This window comes from Amaranthus tricolor, chromosome 14 (assembly GCF_026212465.1).
Source record: "Amaranthus tricolor cultivar Red isolate AtriRed21 chromosome 14, ASM2621246v1, whole genome shotgun sequence".
Lineage (NCBI taxonomy): Eukaryota > Viridiplantae > Streptophyta > Magnoliopsida > Caryophyllales > Amaranthaceae > Amaranthus > Amaranthus tricolor.
Window position 1 is genome coordinate 4,113,926 of NC_080060.1, and position 23,260 is coordinate 4,137,185.

The 23,260-nt window shown below is 31.4% G+C and overlaps 3 protein-coding genes across 3 annotated transcripts; 1 reads left to right on the forward strand and 2 right to left on the reverse strand.

Annotated features, from left to right (window-relative positions):
* Positions 1-5,454: 5,454 nt before the first annotated feature.
* On the forward strand, positions 5,455-10,059 carry LOC130799891 (hexosyltransferase GAUT11). The gene is made up of 2 exons (XM_057663168.1): positions 5,455-5,961; positions 8,200-10,059. Exons 1-2 carry the CDS (start codon positions 5,815-5,817, stop codon positions 9,649-9,651), a joined length of 1,599 nt encoding a protein of 532 aa, XP_057519151.1. The 5' UTR covers positions 5,455-5,814; the 3' UTR covers positions 9,652-10,059.
* Positions 10,060-10,795: 736 nt separating this feature from the next.
* LOC130800287 (isoaspartyl peptidase/L-asparaginase 1) lies at positions 10,796-13,898 on the reverse strand. Its single transcript, XM_057663744.1, has 4 exons — positions 13,684-13,898; positions 12,192-12,425; positions 11,971-12,057; positions 10,796-11,509 (listed from the first exon to the last, which is right to left on the reverse strand). Exons 1-4 carry the CDS (start codon positions 13,849-13,851, stop codon positions 11,042-11,044), a joined length of 957 nt encoding a protein of 318 aa, XP_057519727.1. The 5' UTR covers positions 13,852-13,898; the 3' UTR covers positions 10,796-11,041.
* Positions 13,899-18,550: 4,652 nt separating this feature from the next.
* On the reverse strand, positions 18,551-20,935 carry LOC130799721 (uncharacterized). Its single transcript, XM_057662923.1, has 3 exons — positions 20,503-20,935; positions 19,689-19,774; positions 18,551-19,145 (listed from the first exon to the last, which is right to left on the reverse strand). Exons 1-3 carry the CDS (start codon positions 20,849-20,851, stop codon positions 18,858-18,860), a joined length of 723 nt encoding a protein of 240 aa, XP_057518906.1. The 5' UTR covers positions 20,852-20,935; the 3' UTR covers positions 18,551-18,857.
* Positions 20,936-23,260: the final 2,325 nt, after the last annotated feature.

Genomic DNA, 23,260 nt, shown 5'->3' on the forward strand with positions numbered 1-23,260 from the left:
AAAATGAAAATTGAGTTAGAAAATATGGAAAAAATAAATAAATAAATGATAAGAATAGCAAAAATAAAAATAATGTAAAATTAAAATAAAAAGCCTTGCAAATTAGAAAAAAAAAAGAATTGGGTACTTGCCAGTTTGTCATTTACATATCAAAATAATTCATAATAGTACTTTTTTTCACTTGTGAACTAGTACTTTTTTTGCTAAAAAATTATTATTATTATTTTTTCTTTATTTTCCAATTTTTTGCGTTAAGTTGAATAATATAGAGATATAGTCAGTTTTTTAGCTGACTGAAAAGTCATTTATCAATAATTTTTTAAGTTTTAATCAACTAAAAAATCAAAAATCATAATTAGTTTACTATTAGCCAACCCAAATAACCATTTAATTTATTAAACAAATCCATTATCGATTATGTATAAAACTTGGCTAAAACATCCCCACGACATCCTCATTTATGTTTATGTAAATTGTTTCTCCAATCTGTGCATCAATACATCAATGTTTATCCTAAAATATATATCATTTGAAAAAAAAGCTATCCATTATGTACAACTTTATATTTATAGAAAAATTGTATAAAAAAGGAAAGTCTACATTTTTTCGGAACTAGCAAGTATGGCATCTTATTTACATTTAAAAGACTAGTTTTCTTCTACAAATTTTGTTCAATTTAATTTTTAATAAATTTATTTTTAATTCTAATAAATTTAATTAAATTAACTTGAAACTTAACATTTATAAATTCAGTTCGAATACTTGACCATGCAAGTCTTGAAGTGAAGAGGTCTTACTAATAAATTTATGAGTTCAATTAATAAATTATTGTAAGAAATAAGAATATCTTATTATTAAGGTGTAAACTATACAAGTCTTGTAGTGAGTCTTATAATAAGAAATAAGAAGTTGGTCTTTCACAAGACTTGGCTTTGAAGAAAACTGAGTTTTTCATGGATTCTTAAAGTGGGGTAAATTTATAAATTATAATCTTTTGTCTAATGATGACTTGATGACTAGGCAATTCATTCTGAAATACTCGTATCCAATCGTGATATATTGTGTGAAAACATGTCACTATAATCATTATTCATTAGTAAGTGTAATAGAACGGGAAGTAAAATGGAGTGATTGTCGTCGTTTATCCCTTTCCATATACTTTGATCATAACTTCTATAGCCGAGATATATTGAATATACGGATATTTCATGATATACTACTGAGTTTCTTCGAAATTCACCATATACAACACAAAATGTTTTAATTCACCATATACCATTGAGTTTTCATTCGTTAGCACAGAATACCATTAATAACAACTGCCGTTAATGTACTGTTTGTGGTAAATTATTAATTCACCATATACCATTAATTTTTTTTTTTGCGTCAAATACCATTTTTTTAAAAATATAGCCGTTGGAATTATGATAAACAAAAGAAGTGTCATACAAACCAAGTAGTTAACATTTTGTTCAAAAACAACTTGACACTAAACACTGTTCACTAAAAAAATACCAATATAAACATTGTTTCTGATCAGTTTCTTAACTGCAATACCATGCAATTGTCTTCCAAATTTTAGTGCCTTTTCTTCTCCACATGCCTTCAAAACACTACATATAGTATGTTCATTCAGAAAATATCTATTGACCAGCATTCGTGATAGCAGTGAGAGCGCTTTCTCACTGTAACCCTGTTGCGAGCAAGAAGTGATCATTGTAGTTCAAGCACTATATCCCGCTTGTTTATCCTATCGAAGATTTGTAAAACACTTTGAAATTCACCAGATTGTGCCTAGAAATACAAAGTACCACTTTCTACAATCAAATTGCTCTTTCTACCTTTGATTATACAAGCATGAACTTGCTTGCTTAGCTCATAATTCAGCCTCTTTCCACACAAAATCAACACACACACATACATCGTCCCATTTACTTCAATACCCGACTTCATAAACTCTTAAAAAACCAAATTTCAAATACCCATTTTGCATTGCATTCCAAAAAGCAACACTTCGTTTAAAGATTTCATCGAACACCTTACGGGCTTCCTCTAACTTCCCAAATCTCAAATACCTATTAATCAAATTATTATCTACAAACACATATATTTTCATTTTACTCGTCAAACTGAAATCATGTACCACTTTAATTTCTTTCAATTTAGAACGTGATCGAAGGCAAGAAATCAACCAAAATCGATCACGTTCAACCCCATCAAAGACTTGTGTTCCGAAAATTCAGCAATTGTGTTTTTAGCTATCGTCAGATTTGACGCAAAAAATGGTATTTGACGCCAAAAAAAAATTAATGGTAGATGGTGAATTAATAATTTACCATAAACGGTACACCAACGGCAATTGTCATTAATAGTATTCTGTGCTAACGGATGAAAACTCAATAGTATATGATGAATTAAAATATTTTGTGTGGTGAATTTCGAAAAAACTCGTGGTATATCATAAAATATCCGTTGGATATATATAACACTTAGACATGACCGATTTTATAACTGTGTAAGTAATTAAATGGCCATTTAAAATTCATTTAAAAGGCAAAACACCAAACAACTTGAGTTTGAGGACAATTGGACATGATATAAACAAGTGATTCTCATGTTTTGTGGCCAAGTTAGCAAATTTGGTTATGGGTAGTACCTCATTTGGACTTGTCTCCTCAAAGTTGCCCTTACAAATATCTAACCTAATACTTCTATGAGATATCTTCCGTTTCTACTTCTATCATTATTATTCCACTATTACCTATATGAAATATTATTTGATTCGGATTAATTAAAATATTATTAATATTAAAGTTTTTTAATTTTTAATTATGTTAAATTAAAGATATTAAAATTCAAATAAGTGTATGTATTTGTATATTTGTTAAACTAAATAACACACAAACACTGAAATCCAATGTATATTATTAGTAAAAAACATAAATGGTTTTGACTACACATTTCTATACAAACTAAATGAAGATTTAAGGGTTTTGTATATCTAAATAGTTTTTTTTTTTTTACCAAGTTTACTTGAGTTTAGTGCATCACTTTTATTCTTATTGCAATTCAATCACTTTAGTCGTTCACTCAGTTCAACTATGAGTAAGTTTAGAAAAGTACGAGATCCGTTTGGTTGTTGATTTTAAATAGTGAAAATGGTAATTAAAATTTAGTATCATATTTTCTAAATATTTTTTAATAAATTTAATGTTCATATTTGTTGCATTTCAATAATTTCATTTGCTAAACAAAATTTATTTTAATACACTACTATTTGGAGATATAGTATTAAGTGATAATGAAAAGTTAAGAATTTTTTTTTTATTATCAATTTTTCATTACCATGAGAATGATATATGAACATTTATACTACAATGTTTCTTTTAGTTTACGAGGAGTATAGCTCTTACACCTTGGAGAATGATACAAATTGTTATCTAACCTTAAAACAATATTTTTGCTTGATTCGCAAAAAATAAAGATAATTATTATATTGTTTATTTTCAAATAAATTCACCTATTCACTATTTAGCATAATCATTTAAAATAAATTCAACTATTGTTTAATCCTAGTTGTTTAATCACTAATAAAAAGTATTTGAATATGATTATAAATACTAGATGGCCGGGTTTATTTTTTCCAAATATATTCAATTGCCAAATTCATTTAAAGATATACAATAGATGAATTTGTTTTAAGTGAATGAATAAAATTTAATTTATTATCGACAATTTCTTCTATTTGAGAGTATAGTAAGAGAGAAAGGAGTCAAGGAGTGAATCGACAATCATAAGCATGATTCTTAATCTTAACTTTTACTCTACACATATGATTGTTCAGATATGAGTTGTTGATTTTCACATACTCCCAAGAGCCAATGTGATATTATGATATGTAATGAGTGAAGCTTGGAATGGAATGAGAACGATGGATAGAATTTGTGTGGACCAAAGTGAGGAAGCGATTGTACGGATGTATTCACCAAGGCAGCATGGAAAAGTCCATAGCCCATATAGCATTAGGCTTCGACAAATGCAAAGATTGCAAACCCATTTTGTTTGATGTGGGGTCCATCAAACCAACTAACTTTGACATTTTCTTATTGTCCCTTTGTCCATGGGATTTTTGCAATTGATTATTGACTTTTTTAATCAGTTGAAAATGTTTGTTATTTTTATTGATTTCTATGCTAATTGACAAAGTTAACTATATGGAGAAAAGTAGGTCATCAATCTAAAAACCAACAACAAAGTTAATTGAAGTAGCATTTTTATTTTGACTTAAAAGTCAATTTTTCAGCTAACTCAAAAGTCATTTACCAAATACCCTTTTGGCTAATTGACCAATCAGCAAGTCAAAAGTCAATGTTCTGCATCAAATGTAAATTGTGTGTTTTTAAGAATAACACAAAAATTTGGTAATAAATAAAGAAACACATTAAGTTGTATGAATAATAATAAAAGGAAATTAATATGTATGAACGAGTTAAAAGTATGTGGTATTGTCCATTTAGCTTGCTTGAAATCTTGCGTGGACACCGATGATAAACTGACATGTCAAGGAATTAGTATCACTCAGACTAGGCTCTTCAAGTCGAGTAATGTTTATTGAAATCTTTAGGTTGAGGAATTTCTAATGGTCTGACTCATATTAAGGATATCCTGTTGAGTGATGACTAAAGTGTCTGCACAAGACTCAACTTCAAAGGGATAGAATAAAACTTCAAATGTTCTTAGGTCAGGACCTTTTCTAAGGGTTGGACTTATATTAGGCTCTTAAGAGGATTTGTTAGAGTGACGCTTTTTCCTCTAAAAAAACTGAATAAGTTATAGCAACGAAAAAAGCTAGCAATGTTAGCATTTTTATCAAATAGAACACTGACATTATCAATGATTCTATGCCTACTAATTTCGTTATCCATTTTTAGCTTACATAGAATATTATGTGAAAATGATAATTTTGTTGACTCAAATTGAAAACTTTGATTAATTTAAGCATTACGTTTAGCAAATATTCACTACATTCCCACCATTAGTTCTCATATAAAGTCTCACCATTCTCCCACTTTTCAAACAACCCCTCAAAAAAATAGATACATTAAAAAAAATAAAAATTTAAAATCGCATCTTTATTATATATAAATTTCTAATTTTAATTAATACATAAACTCTCATCTTTATATTATTTTTCAATCTAAAATTCTTTTCAGTTGCTTTACTTATTAGTAAATATATTAGTTTTTAAGATACTTTATTGACGTAGATACGTTGGACAATAATAAGAAAGTTGAGTGCAATTATACACTCTTAAATATGCAATAAAAAATACCTTAGATAATAAATGATTTAAGTGTGAAATTTTTATGTATTGATCAAATATTGAGATTTTTATTAAAATTTTCCTTTTTTTAAAATGGATATACTAAAATAAAATAGGAGTAATGGCCAAAACCACAGTCGCCCTGGCACATGTAATCATGTGTGCTGTGCAGATGCTCTTTCAACTTCCCATTTCTCACTTCCTCTTCTCCGACTCCTTCCCCGCCATTGTCATCTCCGACATAGGAGTAAATTAATGTTGTAGATTTCATCTGCATTTCAGTATCCCAGTCCGAATTGAATCTTCTTCTCTTCCTTTGCCTCTGTATTGGGTTATACTATATTGGGTTTTTGTTTTCAACACATATACTGAATTGGGTTTTATTTTTTTGGCTTTTAATCAATCAAATTGATCATTTTGATGGTGATTTAAATCATGGGTTTTTGGGTAATCTTTGATTGTTGAGTTTTGGGTGATTTTTGGGGCGGAAGATGCGGCGAAGGGCTGCCGATCTTCGGCGCCGAAGAAAGATTATCAATTGGATCTGGACACTCCTTGGATTGTTTTTATTTGTTGGGATTTTTTTGTTTTTTGTTCAACATAATTATCATCAAGATCATGTTTCTCAGCCGACACTGGTATGATTCATTTTCTCATCCTACTTGATAAGTAATCAGTTCATTTTCCTTTGTTTGATAAGAATGTAGATTAAATTAATTAAATTTGACTTTCTTGTTTACTTGAATGTTTGATGGATAAAAGTTGTGATTGGGTGCTTGTCATTTTTGTTTGTGGGTGTAACTCATCAATGTACTATATGTCTAGTTTAATTTGCTACATTAAGATTGAATAGCTGTATCAAAATTGAAATGTTGCTAACTGAGTGGGACAAATGAGTTTTGGGTAGTAACTATATAGGTGAGAATTGAGATTAGAATAGAAGACTACTAATGGTCTACTTATAAAGCTGGATTTTTTGGTTGGTGGTTATGTTATTCAATCATTCCATAAGTGGTTTTATAAAGTTCTTGTAAGTATTTTTAAAATTCATTGCTGGAATATGATACACAACTCCGTACACAAAGCGTTCATCATAAGGTTAAAACAAGGCCGCATCACATCGCATCGAAAGCATCGTAAAGGTTTTCTAAACATACGAAGTACGAACTGATATTTCCCGCGTTTCAAAGGTGTGAAAAAACCGCATTTTGGGCCGTATCAACTATCTAGGGATATCTTAGGATTCGACCAATATTTAGGCGTTACAATAACCACATCACTCCCGTTACCGCAACACCGTTTTGTTTTACCGCGATCGCATCTGTTATCGCACTTTTACACTATGGCATCCATACATAGCGAGTGTCCTGGGAAGTGTTCCACAGAGGCAAACCTTCACTTGAATTTTTGCAAGAGGTGTAATGGAATATGATCTTTTCTTCTATTTGTATTGATGGAATACTCTTCTTGATTGAGCCACCTAGTGGCGTTGGGTAATGGAGTGTAATGTATAGTTCACATGGATGAGTGTAGGCTGTAGCACCGAATAATTGTCTTAAAACATTGTTTCTAGGAGACTATTTTTTATCAATACAGGTTTAAATTTCATGTCTTTAATCTAATAGGTTTCCTTTTTATTCTTTTCAAAAGATAATTTTGTAAACCTTCTCTAATCATCGTCCTTTTCCAACTCCAATTGTCCCGTTTTCTCTCGAAACCAGTTGTGCTACCATTCGGAATGGGAGCTGTGAGCCAACTAAGATTACAGTTATGTAGACATGAAGGGAGCTTCCTGTAGTAGTACGTATAGATATTTTGGATTTAGTGATTGCAAAGATATGTTAGTGGATGTAAAATTCATGCTTTATAGAAATATATGACATGCCTTTTCCTTCCGGGTGTTATTATATATAGTAGTGATGTTGCACGAATGTCTATTATCTTGTGTACACAGCCGCACGGGGTCCAGTTTTTCAGAATTTTGCGGAGTTCTGTTTTTAAGTCGTAAATATTGTTCCTCATCTTATGACCAAAAAGCTTTGTGCTTTCATTAGTAGCTACCCTTTTAAGGTCGGGTTTTTCCATACTCGTTTCTCTTAACACACACATTCCCTGCCAAAATTGAATGGTTAAGAGCACTGTCACATGATTCATTTGGGAATCGCGAATCAAGAAAAGCGAATTATGGTCGGTTTTGGGCTTACTTGTGGGGTCATTTTGAGCCAATCGTGAATTCAAAAAGCGAACTAACTGTCGAATTATGTTATCATTGGTTAAGATATTAGGCTGACCATGTGTATGAACTTGGTAAATTGTAACAAATGTACTTGTTATATAGCGAACTTCCTATTTTTCTTCTTTATTAATCTTAAAACCCTTCTAACTTAAGGTTTTAGATGTTCTTACTTAGATGACTGCTATATTTCTCGTGAAATTAGTTCTATCATCCACGTAGACGATAACACAATGCATCGGTTTTAGTAAGAAAGTATAAGGTATAAAGTTTTATTGTGTATGTGATGAGTTTAGGACTCTTTATGGGGAGAAATTTTGGGAGTCTTGTGACCAGCAACTATCCTTTTGTAACTTGCTGATGTGAATTTTATTTACCGCAAGCGTATGGTGTACTTGCAGTTGTGGGCTGAACACAAAGAAGCTAGTTTAACAATTTTACGCTACTCTAAATGTCCCACAATGAGAAAACGAATAAAATGAAGTTGGATTTAATATCTAAACTACCGAAACTTATCATCTAAATGGGTGTAACCTACCTTTGATTGTTGTCTAAGCCTGGAAGTTTAAAGTTCAGAGATGCTGCCGAATGATTGGTTTATAACTTGCAGTGTCTTAATAGTGGTTGATGGCTTTATTGACAGGACAAAGATGACATAATAGAAACTGTTCGGGAGCAACTAAATTTTACCGATCAATTATTAAGTTCAGGTTCAGTCGTAAGACAATTAGCTGATCAAATAACCCTAGCGAAGGCATATGTTATCATCGCGAAAGAGCACAACAACCTTCAGCTTGCTTGGGAACTCAGCTCAACGATAAGAAGTTCCCAACTTCTGCTTTCAAAAGCTGCAATAAGAGGAGAACCCGTATCATTAAACGAAGCCGAACCTATAATTAAGAGCCTTACCTCTCTTATCTTCAAGTCACAGGATGCACACTACGACATAGCAACCACAATAATGACTATGAAATCTCACATTCAAGCACTCGAGGAGCGTGCACGTGCAGCAACTGTTCAGAGTGTCATTTTCGGACAGTTGGCTGTCGAATCATTACCGAAGAGCCTTCATTGCTTGAACGTTAAACTGATGGCTGATTGGCTGAAGCAGCCGTCATTGCAGACGCTAGTGGAGGAGAACATGAATTCTCCCCGCCTTTTGGATAACAATCTGTATCATTTCTGCATATTTTCTGATAATTTGCTTGGTGTTTCGGTAGTTGTCAACTCGACCGTCTCCAACACTGACCATCCAAAGCAGCTCGTCTTTCACATAGTTACCGATGGTGTCACATATGGTGCTATGCGGGCTTGGTTTCTTAGCAATGATTTCAAAGGCGCAACAATACAGGTTCAGAACATCGAGGAGTTTACTTGGTTGAATTCTTCTTACTCTCCGGTTCTGAAACAGCTGCTTGATCCTGATTCACAGGCCTACTACTTCGATGGGTTACAAGATTTCGGAGGTGAGCCCAAGGTTAGGAACCCGAAATACCTGTCGTTATTGAACCACCTTCGGTTCTATGTACCCGACATTCACCCGCAGCTAGAGAAAATAGTTCTCCTTGATGATGATGTGGTTGTCCAAAAGGATCTGACCCCACTTTTCTCATTGGACTTGCACGGAAATGTGAATGGAGCCGTAGAAACTTGCCTCGAAGCATTTCATCGGTATTATAAATATCTCAACTTTTCAAACCCGATAATCAGCTCAAAGTTTGATCCTCAGGCTTGTGGATGGGCATTCGGCATGAATGTTTTCGATTTGATTGCGTGGAGAAAAGCAAACGTAACTGGACGTTATCAGTACTGGATGGAACAAAATCAAGACCGATCATTGTGGAAGTTGGGTACTCTTCCACCCGGACTTCTCAGTTTTTATGGACTCACCGAGCCACTTGATCGACGATGGCATGTACTTGGATTAGGGTATGATCCAAACATCGATAACCGTTTGATAGACACTGCAGCTGTTATTCATTTCAATGGGAACATGAAGCCATGGCTTAAATTAGCCATTGGCCGATACAAACCTCTATGGGATCGATACGTGAATCAGAGCACTACGTACCTTCAAAAGTGTGTCACTAGTTGAATACCGGAATATTTTTGGTTGTTTGCTGATACGTTCTGCAGTCTAAAGCACCGGAGCTTGCAATTCAACGAATTGTAGAGTCAGATGGAATTTCGGCTTCATTAGGATCTCGTATTGGTACACTCTTAGTTCCTCAATTTACATATACTTCTATATAAATACACTAATAGAGGAAGTTGCTTTTATAGATTTAGGTGGCCATAAATTGTACCATTCATTTTTGGCTTGTGGAATTCATAATTTTTGGCCTTTTATATAGTTGTAGATTCTTATTCTTATTTATTTTGTAGCAATGTGTAATAAAATCACAATTTTGGGTAGCAATTGTAATTGTTCTTATGATAGATGGAAACCCTCTTGTTTTTCATATGTTGAGTTGATACAATGGTACGGTTACAACCTTTGCAATTTAATGTGGAAGCCCCTCTTAACACCTAGTAAGGGCTCAATAAGAGTTTTTGTGTTTCAATTATCAAGGTGGTTGATTAATACTCGGTTGAATACTTTCTTCATCTCATTAAAATTACGATAATAAGAGTTATAATGTGAGATTATTGGAACATAGCGTATCGATCTCACCGGGATTGAAAGTAGGCTAGGAGGAATAACTGGTTAGTCGGGATGGACATGGATCAAATCTAAATTGAATCTTACAAAATCCAGGGAGATGCTTGTTTTTGGAAATAATATTTTCCCAAGCTTATTTTGAGAATTTTTTAGAAAAAAAGCTCATTTTGCTCAAATTTTCACAATCTCACTAGGATTGGAAAAAGTAGGCTAGGAGGAATATATGGTTAAACGGAATGTTCATGGAACAAACCTAAGTTGAATCTTACATATCCCAGATTTGAATACTATAAATTTTTCTTTAGACTCATTACTTGATTTAAACCGTTAGATTCCAAAAATTGACTTAGAGTCTCTAGATTTGTAAAATGAAAAACTAACTTTTTTTTACATGATATATTTTTGTCTTTATTTTTGAAATGTATTTGAGTGTTTAAAGTCACATGTTAATTTAAAAACTTGAGAAAATACTTAAATCAACGAATTTGAGTCAGAATCTAGTCATCTACACCCATACCAATCTCTAGTCACTTGTACAATGAAATCTAGAAATTTGTAAGCACACAAACCCAGACAATATTTAAAGACACCCTTGTATCTAAATGAGTCAATTTAAAACACGCCATGAAAGATTGTAAGCACTCAAACCCAAAAAATATTCTTGTTTAGAAGTTCACATCCATACCAATTGAAAAATGAAAAATCTTGGCTAAAAAATAACTTTAGGTGTGTGTTACAGTACAGGAAGCAAATCCTTAACAGCAAATATTCACATTTCCAAGGCATATGAATTTATTAGAGATAGTACTTCATCCTACAATAATCAATGTATGGCAACTTCACTGTAACCATCTTGAGATGCGCAAGCACGAAACATCCCGGTAGTATTGAAAGGCATAGCAATCTCGCCTGTGGCGGATACAGCAACCAGTCCGAAAGTGCCTTCTGGTGCACCGTTTTTAATGACATAAGAGGTCGCTTCTTTAAGGGAAAGACCTTTGTACTCCATAAGCGCAGCCACATCTCGTGCAATCGTTCCTCGTATGATGTCTTCCCCTACTCCGGTGCAAGAGACAGCACAATAAGTGTTGGCATATGTGCCCGAGCCAATTATTGGTGAATCTCCGATCCTTCCAATCCTTTTATTGACAACACCCCCTGTTGATGTTGCAGCAGCCAAGTTGCCGTCAGCATCAACAGCAACGCACCCAACTGTGCCTATTTGGCTGTCGCCATTTGCAATGTGCGTTTCTACTTTCACTTCTTTTGCAATTGGCCTAGTATAGTCTAGCTTCAAAGAGTAATACCGTTCATAGAACAAACATTAGTCGCAAATGGCTAAGCTAGTTCAAATCGACATATTCAACATGATTGAATTAGAAGGCTAATAATTATCATGGGAGTCGGCTACATGAACCAATTAGATTAATTCTAGTGGTCATCCATATGAATCTTCTTCTCTATTCGTTTTGATTTTCAGTCAGCATCTCAACCTATAAGTCTAAATCCTTCATATCGTTTGACGTTTTCTACTCCTACCTTCACAATCATCCTTCACATTGGACAAGCGAAATACACAATCCCCAATTATTTTACCAAATCAAAAGTAATGTCAACTAACAATTGAGATCCTTAATCTAGGCAACCTTTGTAATCGAATATCTTGAACATGCTCAAAAACCCTGATCCCTAATCATCAAATTTATGCTACGCGCTAATAAGTGTGACAGAAAGTAAGATACGTGATTATACCTGAACCCTATTTGCTTCTTTAGCTTGTTGTAGCCTTTCAACATTTGCTGGTGTGATGAAATAACTTTGATTGGCAGTTTCAACGACCTGTTTCACATAAATTTTACTGAAAATAATTGATATAACTGACTGCAATGAACTCAAATGAAGGAAATGAATTCTCGAAAATGGACAATCGAAATTGTCGACAAAAAACGATAGAAGGTTATAGTTGTACTAACTTGTTCCCTAGCAAATGCCTCGGCTCCTTCAAAACCGAGATACACATGAGGCGTCTTCTCCATAACCAAACGCGCAAGAGAAACAGCATTTTTAACAGTTTTAACACCAGAAACAGCACCACATTTCTTGGTCTTACCATCCATTATACTTGCATCCATTTCAACAGTTCCCTCAGTAGTTAAGACTGATCCCCTCCCAGCATTAAACAATGGATGATTTTCTAATTCCATTACCTGTTCAAGTCCATGTACTCAATAAATCCTTCTTCCCCATGAATTAAAAAATGTATACATCATAAAATCAAAATCATGAACATAAGAAAACAGATCAAAGTTGTTTATTTTCATTTTTTTTCTATGAGGCTAAGCTGAAAACAGAACTCGATAGAGAAAGAGCGGAGCAAAATACATAATAATTTTTAAAGTCCAGTTTATTTTAAAAACATTCACAATCTTACCACCTAAGAAAAGTATTTAAATCAATGCTAACAATTTGAACAAATATTTGAAGCCTCTTAATTTAAGGAGCAGTCGGACACTTTACACATCCTATAAATACCCTGTTGATAACTACCAAAGATACAACCCAAAATCCTGAATCAATCCATTGTGTATATATACTTTTTCCTACACACCTGGTTTCTACTTTGTTCCCTAGTGTCGCTTATTTCGATGGGGGTTAAAGTTTTATAGTTCTTCGGTATTGGACTATAATGTACTATAATAAAATAACTCGTATATAATATGCACTTTTTATTTTGGGTGAAAGTTACAGATAATGTTTGCTACCAACTCATCCATGTAGAACCGTGGAAGCCCTCTAATGGCATTATGATAATAGAATATTGTTGTTTTGTTCTACATCGTCCTAGATTTTGCTTCATTTGCCATAGAAAGGCATCCCAAAAATAGAGGGCAAAATCCAAAGAGACAACAAAATACTTCCTTTTATCGCTCTGAATTAGCATCACTTTCCATTTATTTGTCCCACATATTTTATCCACTTTTTCACCAAACTAATTCCCTATTCCACTACTTTTCACCTAAAAACACACAGGAGTAGTAACTGATTTGAAATAGGCACCAGCACCAAAACAAAACTACTCCACTTTTTCTCAATACTATGGTGGGTTCATGTTGCAAGAATACAAAGGAAGTATGTTGAAAAATTATGATCAATATTTATGAATTTCAATCAAAAAATTGGGAAGATGAAATCAAAATGAAAGAATAAAACCCAAAATCAACTTCTAAAACAGAAATCTATAAAACAATAAAAATATTAACAGTGATTGGATTATGAAAACCCTGCGCCTAAATCTTAACAAACACCAAAAGCAATCACTCAGCAATCTGAATCTATCAATCTATTAATATTAGATTAAGTGAGTCTACGTAGAGATTAACATATTAGTATCTTGGATATGGCCCTGTCTTGTAGAAGAAAAAAATCAACAAAAATGATAGAAAAAAAGGAAAAAAGAAAAGGTACCACAAGTTCAACAACATCAAGAGGAGAACGGCCATTTTTGAGAGCAGAAATTCCAAGTTGAAGACAATGGAGAAGAGCAGATTCACGGGGTTCCTTTTTGTTTTGGGGAAGATTAATTGGAATATCTCCTGCACCACCATGCAATGCTATTGCCCACCCTTTTCCCATCTACTCCAACAGGATTTTATTTACTCTATTAACTTTCTTATTTTTGTAAGTTAAGGGGTTCCCTAGTTTCATATTTATAACCGCAAAATCGACAATTTACCCAATAACTTGGCATTTTCTTTATTTTATGGGTATTTTTCAATTTTTATCTTAAAGATATTAATTTTGATCTAAAAGATATAATTTTAATTATTGATATTTTAAATAATTTAAGATTAAAATTGATATATGCCCAGAAAATTAAAATGTTGTTACATGCGCGTGAAATGGGCCGTCACACATTTCGTCATAACTTGCGACGGTCTCGTCCAAGTTTTTGTGATTATAATACTACCTCCTATTCAACCTAATTGTCCCATTTTTTTGGCACTATTTGCTTATCACTCATAATTTGTATTTTACTCTTAATCTATAAGTTAAAACATAGTCATGTAGGATTTTGTTTGATTCATCTCAATACTAGGATTATTAATATCAACTTTTTATAATTTTTAATTAAGAATAATTTGAGATATTAAGAGTTAAAATGCTACCTCGACAAGTGTGAAAAGTCAAATGGGACAGTTAGGCTGAATAGGAGGGAGTAATAATATAAAACAAGTCGCCTATTAATTTATAAATTGTCTTGTCTGAGACAGTTTCAGCATGAGATAGACCTATATAATTAATTCATATTCCTAATTAACCAAGTGATCTACATAATAATAGGTTAGTTCAACAAAGATAGTCTCGTGAGACTGTCTCATTTAAAAATTTTTGTGATTAAGTAATTAACTGAGTTGATTAGAGAGTTGCTAAAAGTATTTTTTTTTCGAGTAGAACCCGTACAATTATATTAGATCAAACTCTACGATAACCCTAAAACAGAGAAAAAAGTTCATACAAATCTTTTCTTGAGCAGGTTTCGTACCCCATCTTGCTAACAATTATGTGTGCTACAGTATTCCCCTTTACGGACAAAGCTACAGATAAAATTTATCGACAAACCCGTATTCCATTTTAGATTTTTTCGTTTTTAATTTTTAATGTTATAATATTTAGCTTGATAAATAAAATTATATTAAAATTAAACTCAAAACAAAACTATCTATATAAAATTAAGTTTAAGCTTCTATATAAAAACTATAGAGTTAATGTTATTGAAAATATTGTGCATTAGCACGGTTTAACGCACACAAGTATATAGCATAAATTAATTAATTTATTTCATCTTGATTTTTTTAATTTTTTTTATGATTTAAAGTTAACTAGCCAAAACAAAGACAAATAACATAATATTGTAGTGTTAATAGGTCATCAAGTCAATCTGATCATATAAACCCCGAAAATTGAAATAAGAAAAAAAAAATTTATTACATGATTAAAAATTGAGATTATTAAATTTAATTTTGTTTTAGAAATAGATAAAAATAAGCTTAGCCTAAAATGAGGCGTTTATGGGTCTTGTTTCTCCATTAAGCAATCCTAATGGGATTAGGTACGTGGGTAATGCGTAGGAAATTCAGAAAAAGCAAAAGGTTGAAGGGTGTTTCGCAAAATCATTTGTTAAATAATTTTAGCTTATTTTAATTCAGATAAATAATTGTGTAGTTATGTTATATCACTGTTTGATGAATTAATTAGTTAAAAAAATTATTATTATAAATAAATTATTTTTAAATAAGTTATAGCTACAACTTTAAAATCAACTAGTCATATCTATTAATTATCAAATAAACAAATATAATTAACTAATAACTACAAATTAGTGCTAGTCGTATTATTTTAATTAAATTATGTAATAGTTGCAAGTCTTATACTATTATGATTTAGTTACGTAACAATTGGACAGCTCGAAGTTGCGTCAACATGTATTGTTCAAAGAATATAAAATTCCCCTCATAAAGGCGATATATGAATAATGCACCTCAGAATATTCAAGTTTACCTCATTCGTGTTTCGGGTGGAAATTAAGAAAAATAAATAAATTGATATTTTGTGGGAACCAAGAGAAGCGCATATGTGAGACAAAAATTAATTGGGAAATTTTATTTTGTAATTTTGAATTTTTGAGTTTATTATGTACTCCCTCCGTTCTTTTTTGATCTTCCACATTACTATAACGGGTAGTTTCAAAAGTTCTTTCACTTTAGAATACTTTTTATTTTTAGAAAGTTTTTATCCCACTTTTACCACTTAAAACCCCCTCTTTTCTTTTAATGTACCCCTTTTCTTTTATTTATAATTATTTTCTCTCTCATACTTTCAATACAATCATTACTTCACACTACTATTTAATTAAAATAATACCCACTACAACCTCATACTTCCAATACAATCATTACTTCACACTACTATTTAATTAAAATAATACCCACTACAACCCAAAGATTCTATCTTCCTTAATATGTGTGAAAAACACAAAGTGAAAGATCAAAAAAGAACGGAGGGAGTAGTAGATAAATATTTTTTTAATTTACGTGATGATTTTAATTTTTTTATGTGGTAGATAAAAGGGAAGTTTTTTGTTAATTTTACGCTATTTCTACTCTACGTAATAACATTTTTTCAAAAAACAAACATTGTGATCACTCTAATTAACCACGTATTTCGAAATATAGTCGAAAGAAGTAATTAATTTAACCAAAAATTTAACATTTTGTCTACCATATGAAAAAATTGAAACCTCAACGTTATCACGCGAATTTCATAAAATATTTGTGGAAAAGCCAAAAACTCAGAATTACCACATGGCCAGAATTTCTCAAATTAATTCAAGTGTATCTAGTAAACAACCAACATTCATTACCCAATAACCAAATATTGCCTTAAACAGTTAGTTTGTCTAACTAGTTTAAAAATCAACACAGACAATCTATATCTTTAACTACTCAAACAAGCCAATTAAAAAATTAATATCTAATAACGAATAATTAACAACCAACATCCATTTCCCATGATATTGCACAAGGAGCGTATTATCTACTACAACTTGTTTATTAGTCGATATGGACTCAGCAGGATAAGATTGAATATGATTTAGTCATAATACAATAGTATATATTTATATATTATCGAAAAAGCTCTCTCAACAATCATATAATTATCTCTAGGTAGAGTAGAAAAAAAAATACCCTTTAATTTCATGTGGGAGGTATAAAAATTTGACTCTAATAAGAAAATGGCCAAAGTTGCATATTTTTGACATTACAACCCTACATGAGTCACATATTATCTAATAAGAGAAATACAAATTTACTATATATAGAAATTGCAACTCATTTTATATTCTCTTCTAATAAGTGAAATACAATTTGATTTTTTTTTTTTTTTTTTTTTTTGTCAAAACTTGCTTTTGGACATTATGTTGTTTTAACTAGCTATGAGGTGATTATACTTGAACTAATAGTATATTGCGAAAACAAAAAATCGACTTTCATACCTGAATTGGTTGAGTTAAAAAGGTTTTCAAACCGATGGAAATGATATTACCTGTAAAGATATAAAAAACTTATAGGCTCATGGCTTTTTTCGATATTTAATGATTCAAAAATCACATGATCTTGTTATCCCGTCACTATTACGACGTTAGCCGTTACCATTACTACAATCACTTCCGATAGCACATTTTTACATTATGTTTCTAAGTTCACATTTTCAAACCCATAAGTTGAAGTTAAAGCTTTAACATTGTACTTTATGTATTTTAAGTTAATATGGTAGTGTTTGAGCTGAGCTGATAAGCCCACATGCCTATAATTCAGGCCAAACAGTTTATTGGGCAAGGTTGACCTTTAGGGGCTGGACTTTGGGCTTATATAGTTTTACTGTGTGGGCTAGTTTGGGCTAGCCCATATACTGAGCTTGTGAACTAGGTTAGTTTTTTTGGATTATAGGGTAGGCTAAAGGAATAAGAGGTATGTGTGAATTGATCTTAAAACCTTGCCTGAGAAAGCCAATTGTTATTTTAACTGAGATAAAATTCAATTCCCAAACCAGGTTAATCTTAATCAAACTCTAAGTGGTCTCACTTGCAGCCAAACTCATTAATAATCCAATAGCTGAAATGAAGATATTTAGTTCACCATTCTAACATGTTGAAGTTTAAAAGCCGCACAAATTATAGTAATTTCAAGCCATTTATATACTTGTACAAGTATTATCTTATTAGTGGCTTTAGCTGTGGGCTAATTCGACCCATTAAAAATATTAATTGAATTGTTTCATATGTGTAACTTAGCAGTTATGAGTATACTCTTTTTCCCACGAAATTTACCAATTTTTTTTAGTTCACCCCATTAAATTTATCTCATTTTTATTTTTGCTCATGACCTAAACTATTTCTTTTATTCTCGTTCACATTTAATCACTTACTTTTTATATTATCCACACATTTCTCTCACTTCCCTACAAAATTTACTATTTTACCATTTTTTTAACCACTTCTTGATTTACACACAATTTGTAAGGACTTCTTCTCTTCCATCCTTAAGTGAGACCGAGAGAGTTTTGATAAATTTAGTTATTGGTTATTTATTAAAGAAAAATTATGTCAAAACGCCAAAAATCAATGCAAATGTTTAATAGCTTTTTATTTGGCTTGAAAGTTGCTTTTTTTTGACAATCGGTCATTTATCAAATACTTTTTAACTTTTTCACTAACTAAAAAGACAAAACCAACCAGAGAGTCATTTGTCAAACAAATTTAATATCTTTTGCTCATGTAAATTACAGTTTAGGCCTTTTAATTCATCCAACAATATTCATACTTTCTTTCACTAACTTCATAAATTTTATATCTAAAACTCAAACTAAAATATTCGACTAAGAATAGATCAAAGAGAACATACTTAATTTTTATAAAGAAAGTCTCAAATATACAATAGGTTTCGCCTTGAATCAATGCTCCTTCCCCTCACATCAATCACCGATTCTTGTGTGGGGTGGGAGCAACGTTCGAGACCATAAATTAATTTTCTTTTTCCTTTGAATCGAGGCCAAATTCAAGCTAATAATGGAGAACATAGCTAGGCCAAGAGCCAAAAATTGTTGTGACGTTTAGTAGTAATGAGATAACCACCTAATTTTCTACTCTTCCTGCGTACTGCGATTGTCATACAATCTGAATTTTGGATGCAGTAATCTACAACCCCTTGACTACTTCTATTCTTTCCTGCCCATCTCATCCAAAATCTCCATGCTTTGGATCTTTTTTGGTGGCCTAATACCAGCAAAGATACCTTCTGTTCTTTTGATTGTTCCACTATTTTTGGGCCTTTTTCTTTGCCTGTTATTGCTATAATTTCTACCTCTACCTGTCAAATGAAATTGATTTGGTTAAGTTTATGAATCTTATAAGCTATTAATTTCATGGAGATCTATCTGTAACATATCTTGGCCTCATCCATCAGTTTAAGTTTTTGGTTGAGTTGATTTTTTGACAGTATGATAGACTATTCAATTTTACTTGGGATTTAAAAGATGATTTTGGTACTAAAAACTCATTTTATGTTGAAGACATTCTAACTGTAACATATATGGGCCTTAACCATTTGCTTAAGCCATGATAGGGTTGATGGTTGTGCCCCGACCCCCAAAAAGTTTCATCATGTCCCTTCACATAAAATTATATTAGTCTATAAATTTGATGCTAATAATTCCATTTAAAAAGGAAGAGTAGAGAAAATTCGAACTCGTAACCTAGACTTTTGATACCATCTCAAAAAACAAACTCAATTAAATACTTAAAATAATGTTTAACGTTTTAGAATATATTATATATAAAAAGAAAATTTATTATTGTGTATTTGTTGTGATATGCAAGTGATTTTATATTAAACAAGAGTAGTGTAACAAACCCCAGGTCTTTTTGTTTGACAGACACTCTTCAATGAGTAGAGGAATCCATAAACTTTAGGATTAATCTCACTTTCCGAATGCGGACCTGCATCAATAAAATTACTTCTAAATGACATTCACTTATAAATTTGCTATTCCGACTTGTACACGAAACATTTACGCAACATAAAAGTTGATTGCACATAAATTTGATAAATAGATTTATCATAAATTTAATGCTAATTAGAGGAGCAATACATCAAACTTATACGTTGATCAATCTCTTTTTAAATATTTAATGTCAGATCACATGTAAGTTATGTGTCTTAATTTTTCCAACATCACCTATAACAATGTTGGACAATGATCAACCCTTTAGATGGTAAATAAGAATTAAATTTATTTTTTAAATAAAATTATCATTGATCTTTATAGAAATTACACAAACAACAATGTAATTTATATTTAATTATATTTTTTACCAAATATTATAATTTCAATGTAAATTAAATAAATATAGATTTTTATTTTTTGCTGAATATTTCTACTTTTTAACTTTTTGTATACAATCTTACTAGTTGTTTATATCTTTACCCATGTAATATCTACATGTTATGTTTTATTAACGAATTTTCTAACTTATGCACTAGATGCATATGCTTAGACAATAAAATTGATAATTATTTTAAATTTGATGTTATTTATTCTTTAAAATATTATTATATTTACCTATTCTAAATGATATCTTCTATTAAATTCAGAATATTACGCAAATTGATTGTCTAAGCCTTTAGAAAAATCGATTTATTGATATAATAAATTCAATAAATTTACCACATATTAAGGGCTTGGCAATATGAAGAAGAATAATAGTATCCTCTTTCTGAACAGTATGAGATAATGCCCATTGAAGAGCACCCTTAGCTTGTTGGCTTCCATCTACAACAACCATGATCCTATTTCCTTCTTTAGATTCTCCCTTTTGACAATTTTCTTCACTGCTTCTTGGTGTGTCACTACTAAAGCTAGAACCAAATTCATGTTCATAATATTTTACATTCTTTTGGGTGGCTTTGATTGAATTATAGGCCGGATTCGATTGCAACGGTGGCGTACGCAATCGAATCCGAGCCTTACTTAATCGAAAGCACGAACTCGGAATTTTGGTATGTATTCTTGCCATCTTCCTCTCTTGTTTTGCACTTCTTAGAGAAAGAAATGAGAATGAATGAACACAATTTGGGAACTTTGGTATATGTATGTGATATATTTGTTAATCTATGGCTAGCTATATCATATATGGTATCTAATCTTATATGATAGGGTGTTTGGACTAGTTGAGCGGGTCAAATCATAGTGTGAAAAACAAGGGTGCATCGTATTGCATCAGTCGTGTTGTAAAAGTTTTTAAAACAAACAAACTTATATATTTCGCATTGTAAATGTGTAAAAAATTTGCATTTTCAGCCGTATCTTAAGATATCTTATAATTCAACTAAACATTTAAGTGCTATGATAACCACATCACTGTTTTATTATCGTAATTGCGACCGTTATTGCATTTTTACAGTATGGGTCAAACCATTAAATATTAATGTTTGGTAAATCAGTTAATAAATTTACTTCACCAAACTAATTATTTTAATCAGTTATTAATTATTTGGCAAATAGACAGAAAAATGGGTGGCTAAGTCAAATTGGCAGAGTAATAAAGATAGAAAGGACAGAATGAGGTTAGGCAAAAATCTAGATGGGAAGACGTGGTTAACATTTATGTTTAGATTCTCTTAAAGAAGACTTTTTTTTGGCTCATTTGTGTAGTGTGGGGACATATCCTTATAAACGTGCTGACCATTAAGGTTTAGTTGTAAGCCCCACGGCTGGGGAATTTTCTTGATGTATTAATAAATTTTGGAGGTTTATTAATTATTATCAAAAATTTTTAGTGACCTTGTTCTTGATTTCCCACCGCGTATGTGTATCCTACTTTTCTAGCTCTATTTTTTTTATGTTATTAATATCCCAATCATTTGCTAATAGAGTATTTGATGGAGTATATATATTTTGAACTTTAACAGAATGTTACGGGTTCGAATCTCTTTCATACATTTTAATTAGAATATTTAGCATCATGTACGAGAAGAAAATTGAAATTTAAGTTGATGGTTAAAGTCCCAGAATATGTTATATACTCTATTAGGATTAAAGGTAAATATATTATAATTTTATAAGGGTTAGAATATACTAGTGATTACAACCACAACAGCAATGTTAAAAGTTTTAATTCCAAAAAATTCGAAGTCAGCAACATGAACCAATACATCAGTTACAACAACCGTCCACATAAACTATTTTTCTTCATTTATTAAATTTTCTACCATCTCAACTTGTAAATCTTAATCTTTTGTGTCTTTGCCACTCTTGCTATTTAAGTCATTTTAGGTCTTACTCGCCCTTTTTTAAGTCCCTCGAGTTTCCAACTAACTAAGTTAGTGATTACAATCACAATAACAACAATAACAGTGTCAAAAGTTTGATCTCAATAGATAAAGGTTTGCTACATGAAACAATATATTAGTTCTATTGGTCATCAACATCAATTCTTATTCTTTATTCATTTCGACTTTCTAACATCTCAACTTGTAAGTCTAAATCATTCATATTTTTTCACTTTTGCTTTTCTAGTCATCTTCGGTCTTACTTGCCCTCTTTTTAATTTCTTCGAGTTCCAACTATTTATCTTCGTTATTAGTTCTTCATTAATGCTCGGCCTTTGCACATACTCAAAATATCTTAAATGATTCACTTTCATCTTCTCTTTGATATTGTAACTCCTAACCTATTAAGTTAGTAATTACGCATGGTTATTTGTCTTGCAAAAGATTTAGAATTCGAACCTCACCCTATAACAAATGTTAAAAGGTTCTAGTTATTCTTTTTTTATCCTCTTAACTTTTTAAAATTTAAATGGCGAGTTTTCAAATATAGTTAAACCTCACCCTATAATTAATGCTTCGATTCGAACTTTTTAAATCTCAGGTCCAATCCTGATAAATTTAGTGAATTTTTTGTAAATAAAAAACATAAAAATAAAGTTAAGACCTCCGAATCAATGTTATCATTAGATAGATTAGATACAATCTTCAAGTTAAGGCGTTGATGGTTTGGCATTTGATTGAGAATTTGAGATACTTAATTTTCGGAAAAGCAAAATATTGGTTAGGCAGTTTTGCAATTTCTTTTAATTTGGACCTTCGCCCAATCAATTAATCTTTTTATTTTCTTTCTTCGTAAATTTTGACTAAACTTGAGCTTCATTTTGTACGACCACCAATGTACAACATTTCTAGGCTTGTTCATTACTCCCTTCGTGACCCCGTCACTCCCATATTGCTCTTGTTGAAAACTTGTACTAGAAGTGAAATTTAATGAAATGAAAAATTAAATCGAACAAGACAAAAGCAAAGGATGATAAAAATGAGTGGCCAAAATAAAGAGAAAATAAATTTGTGGATGAGATTGAAAAAATTATGACTATTCTCAAAAAAAATATTATAAAATCCGTGGGAAAAACTAAAATCGAAAATAGTGC

What these genes read in the sequence shown, in the direction of transcription:
- LOC130800287 (XM_057663744.1), bottom strand. Translation starts at nt 13,851, where the DNA reads ATGGGAAAAGGGTGGGCAATAGCATTGCATGGTGGTGCAGGAGATATT. An exon ending in TTGATGTTGTTGAACTTGTG is followed by an intron (nt 12,426 to 13,683) that starts GTACCTTTTCTT and finishes GGACTTGAACAG; the next exon opens with GTAATGGAATTAGAAAATCA. An exon ending in AAGAAGCAAATAGGGTTCAG is followed by an intron (nt 11,510 to 11,970) that starts GTATAATCACGT and finishes TACTCTTTGAAG; the next exon opens with CTAGACTATACTAGGCCAAT.
- LOC130799891 (XM_057663168.1), top strand. Translation starts at nt 5,815, where the DNA reads ATGCGGCGAAGGGCTGCCGATCTTCGGCGCCGAAGAAAGATTATCAAT. An exon ending in ATGTTTCTCAGCCGACACTG is followed by an intron (nt 5,962 to 8,199) that starts GTATGATTCATT and finishes CTTTATTGACAG; the next exon opens with GACAAAGATGACATAATAGA.
- LOC130799721 (XM_057662923.1), bottom strand. Translation starts at nt 20,851, where the DNA reads ATGGCAAGAATACATACCAAAATTCCGAGTTCGTGCTTTCGATTAAGT. An exon ending in TGCCAAGCCCTTAATATGTG is followed by an intron (nt 19,775 to 20,502) that starts GTAAATTTATTG and finishes TTATTGATGCAG; the next exon opens with GTCCGCATTCGGAAAGTGAG. An exon ending in GTCAAACAAAAAGACCTGGG is followed by an intron (nt 19,146 to 19,688) that starts GTTTGTTACACT and finishes TTCATTTGACAG; the next exon opens with GTAGAGGTAGAAATTATAGC.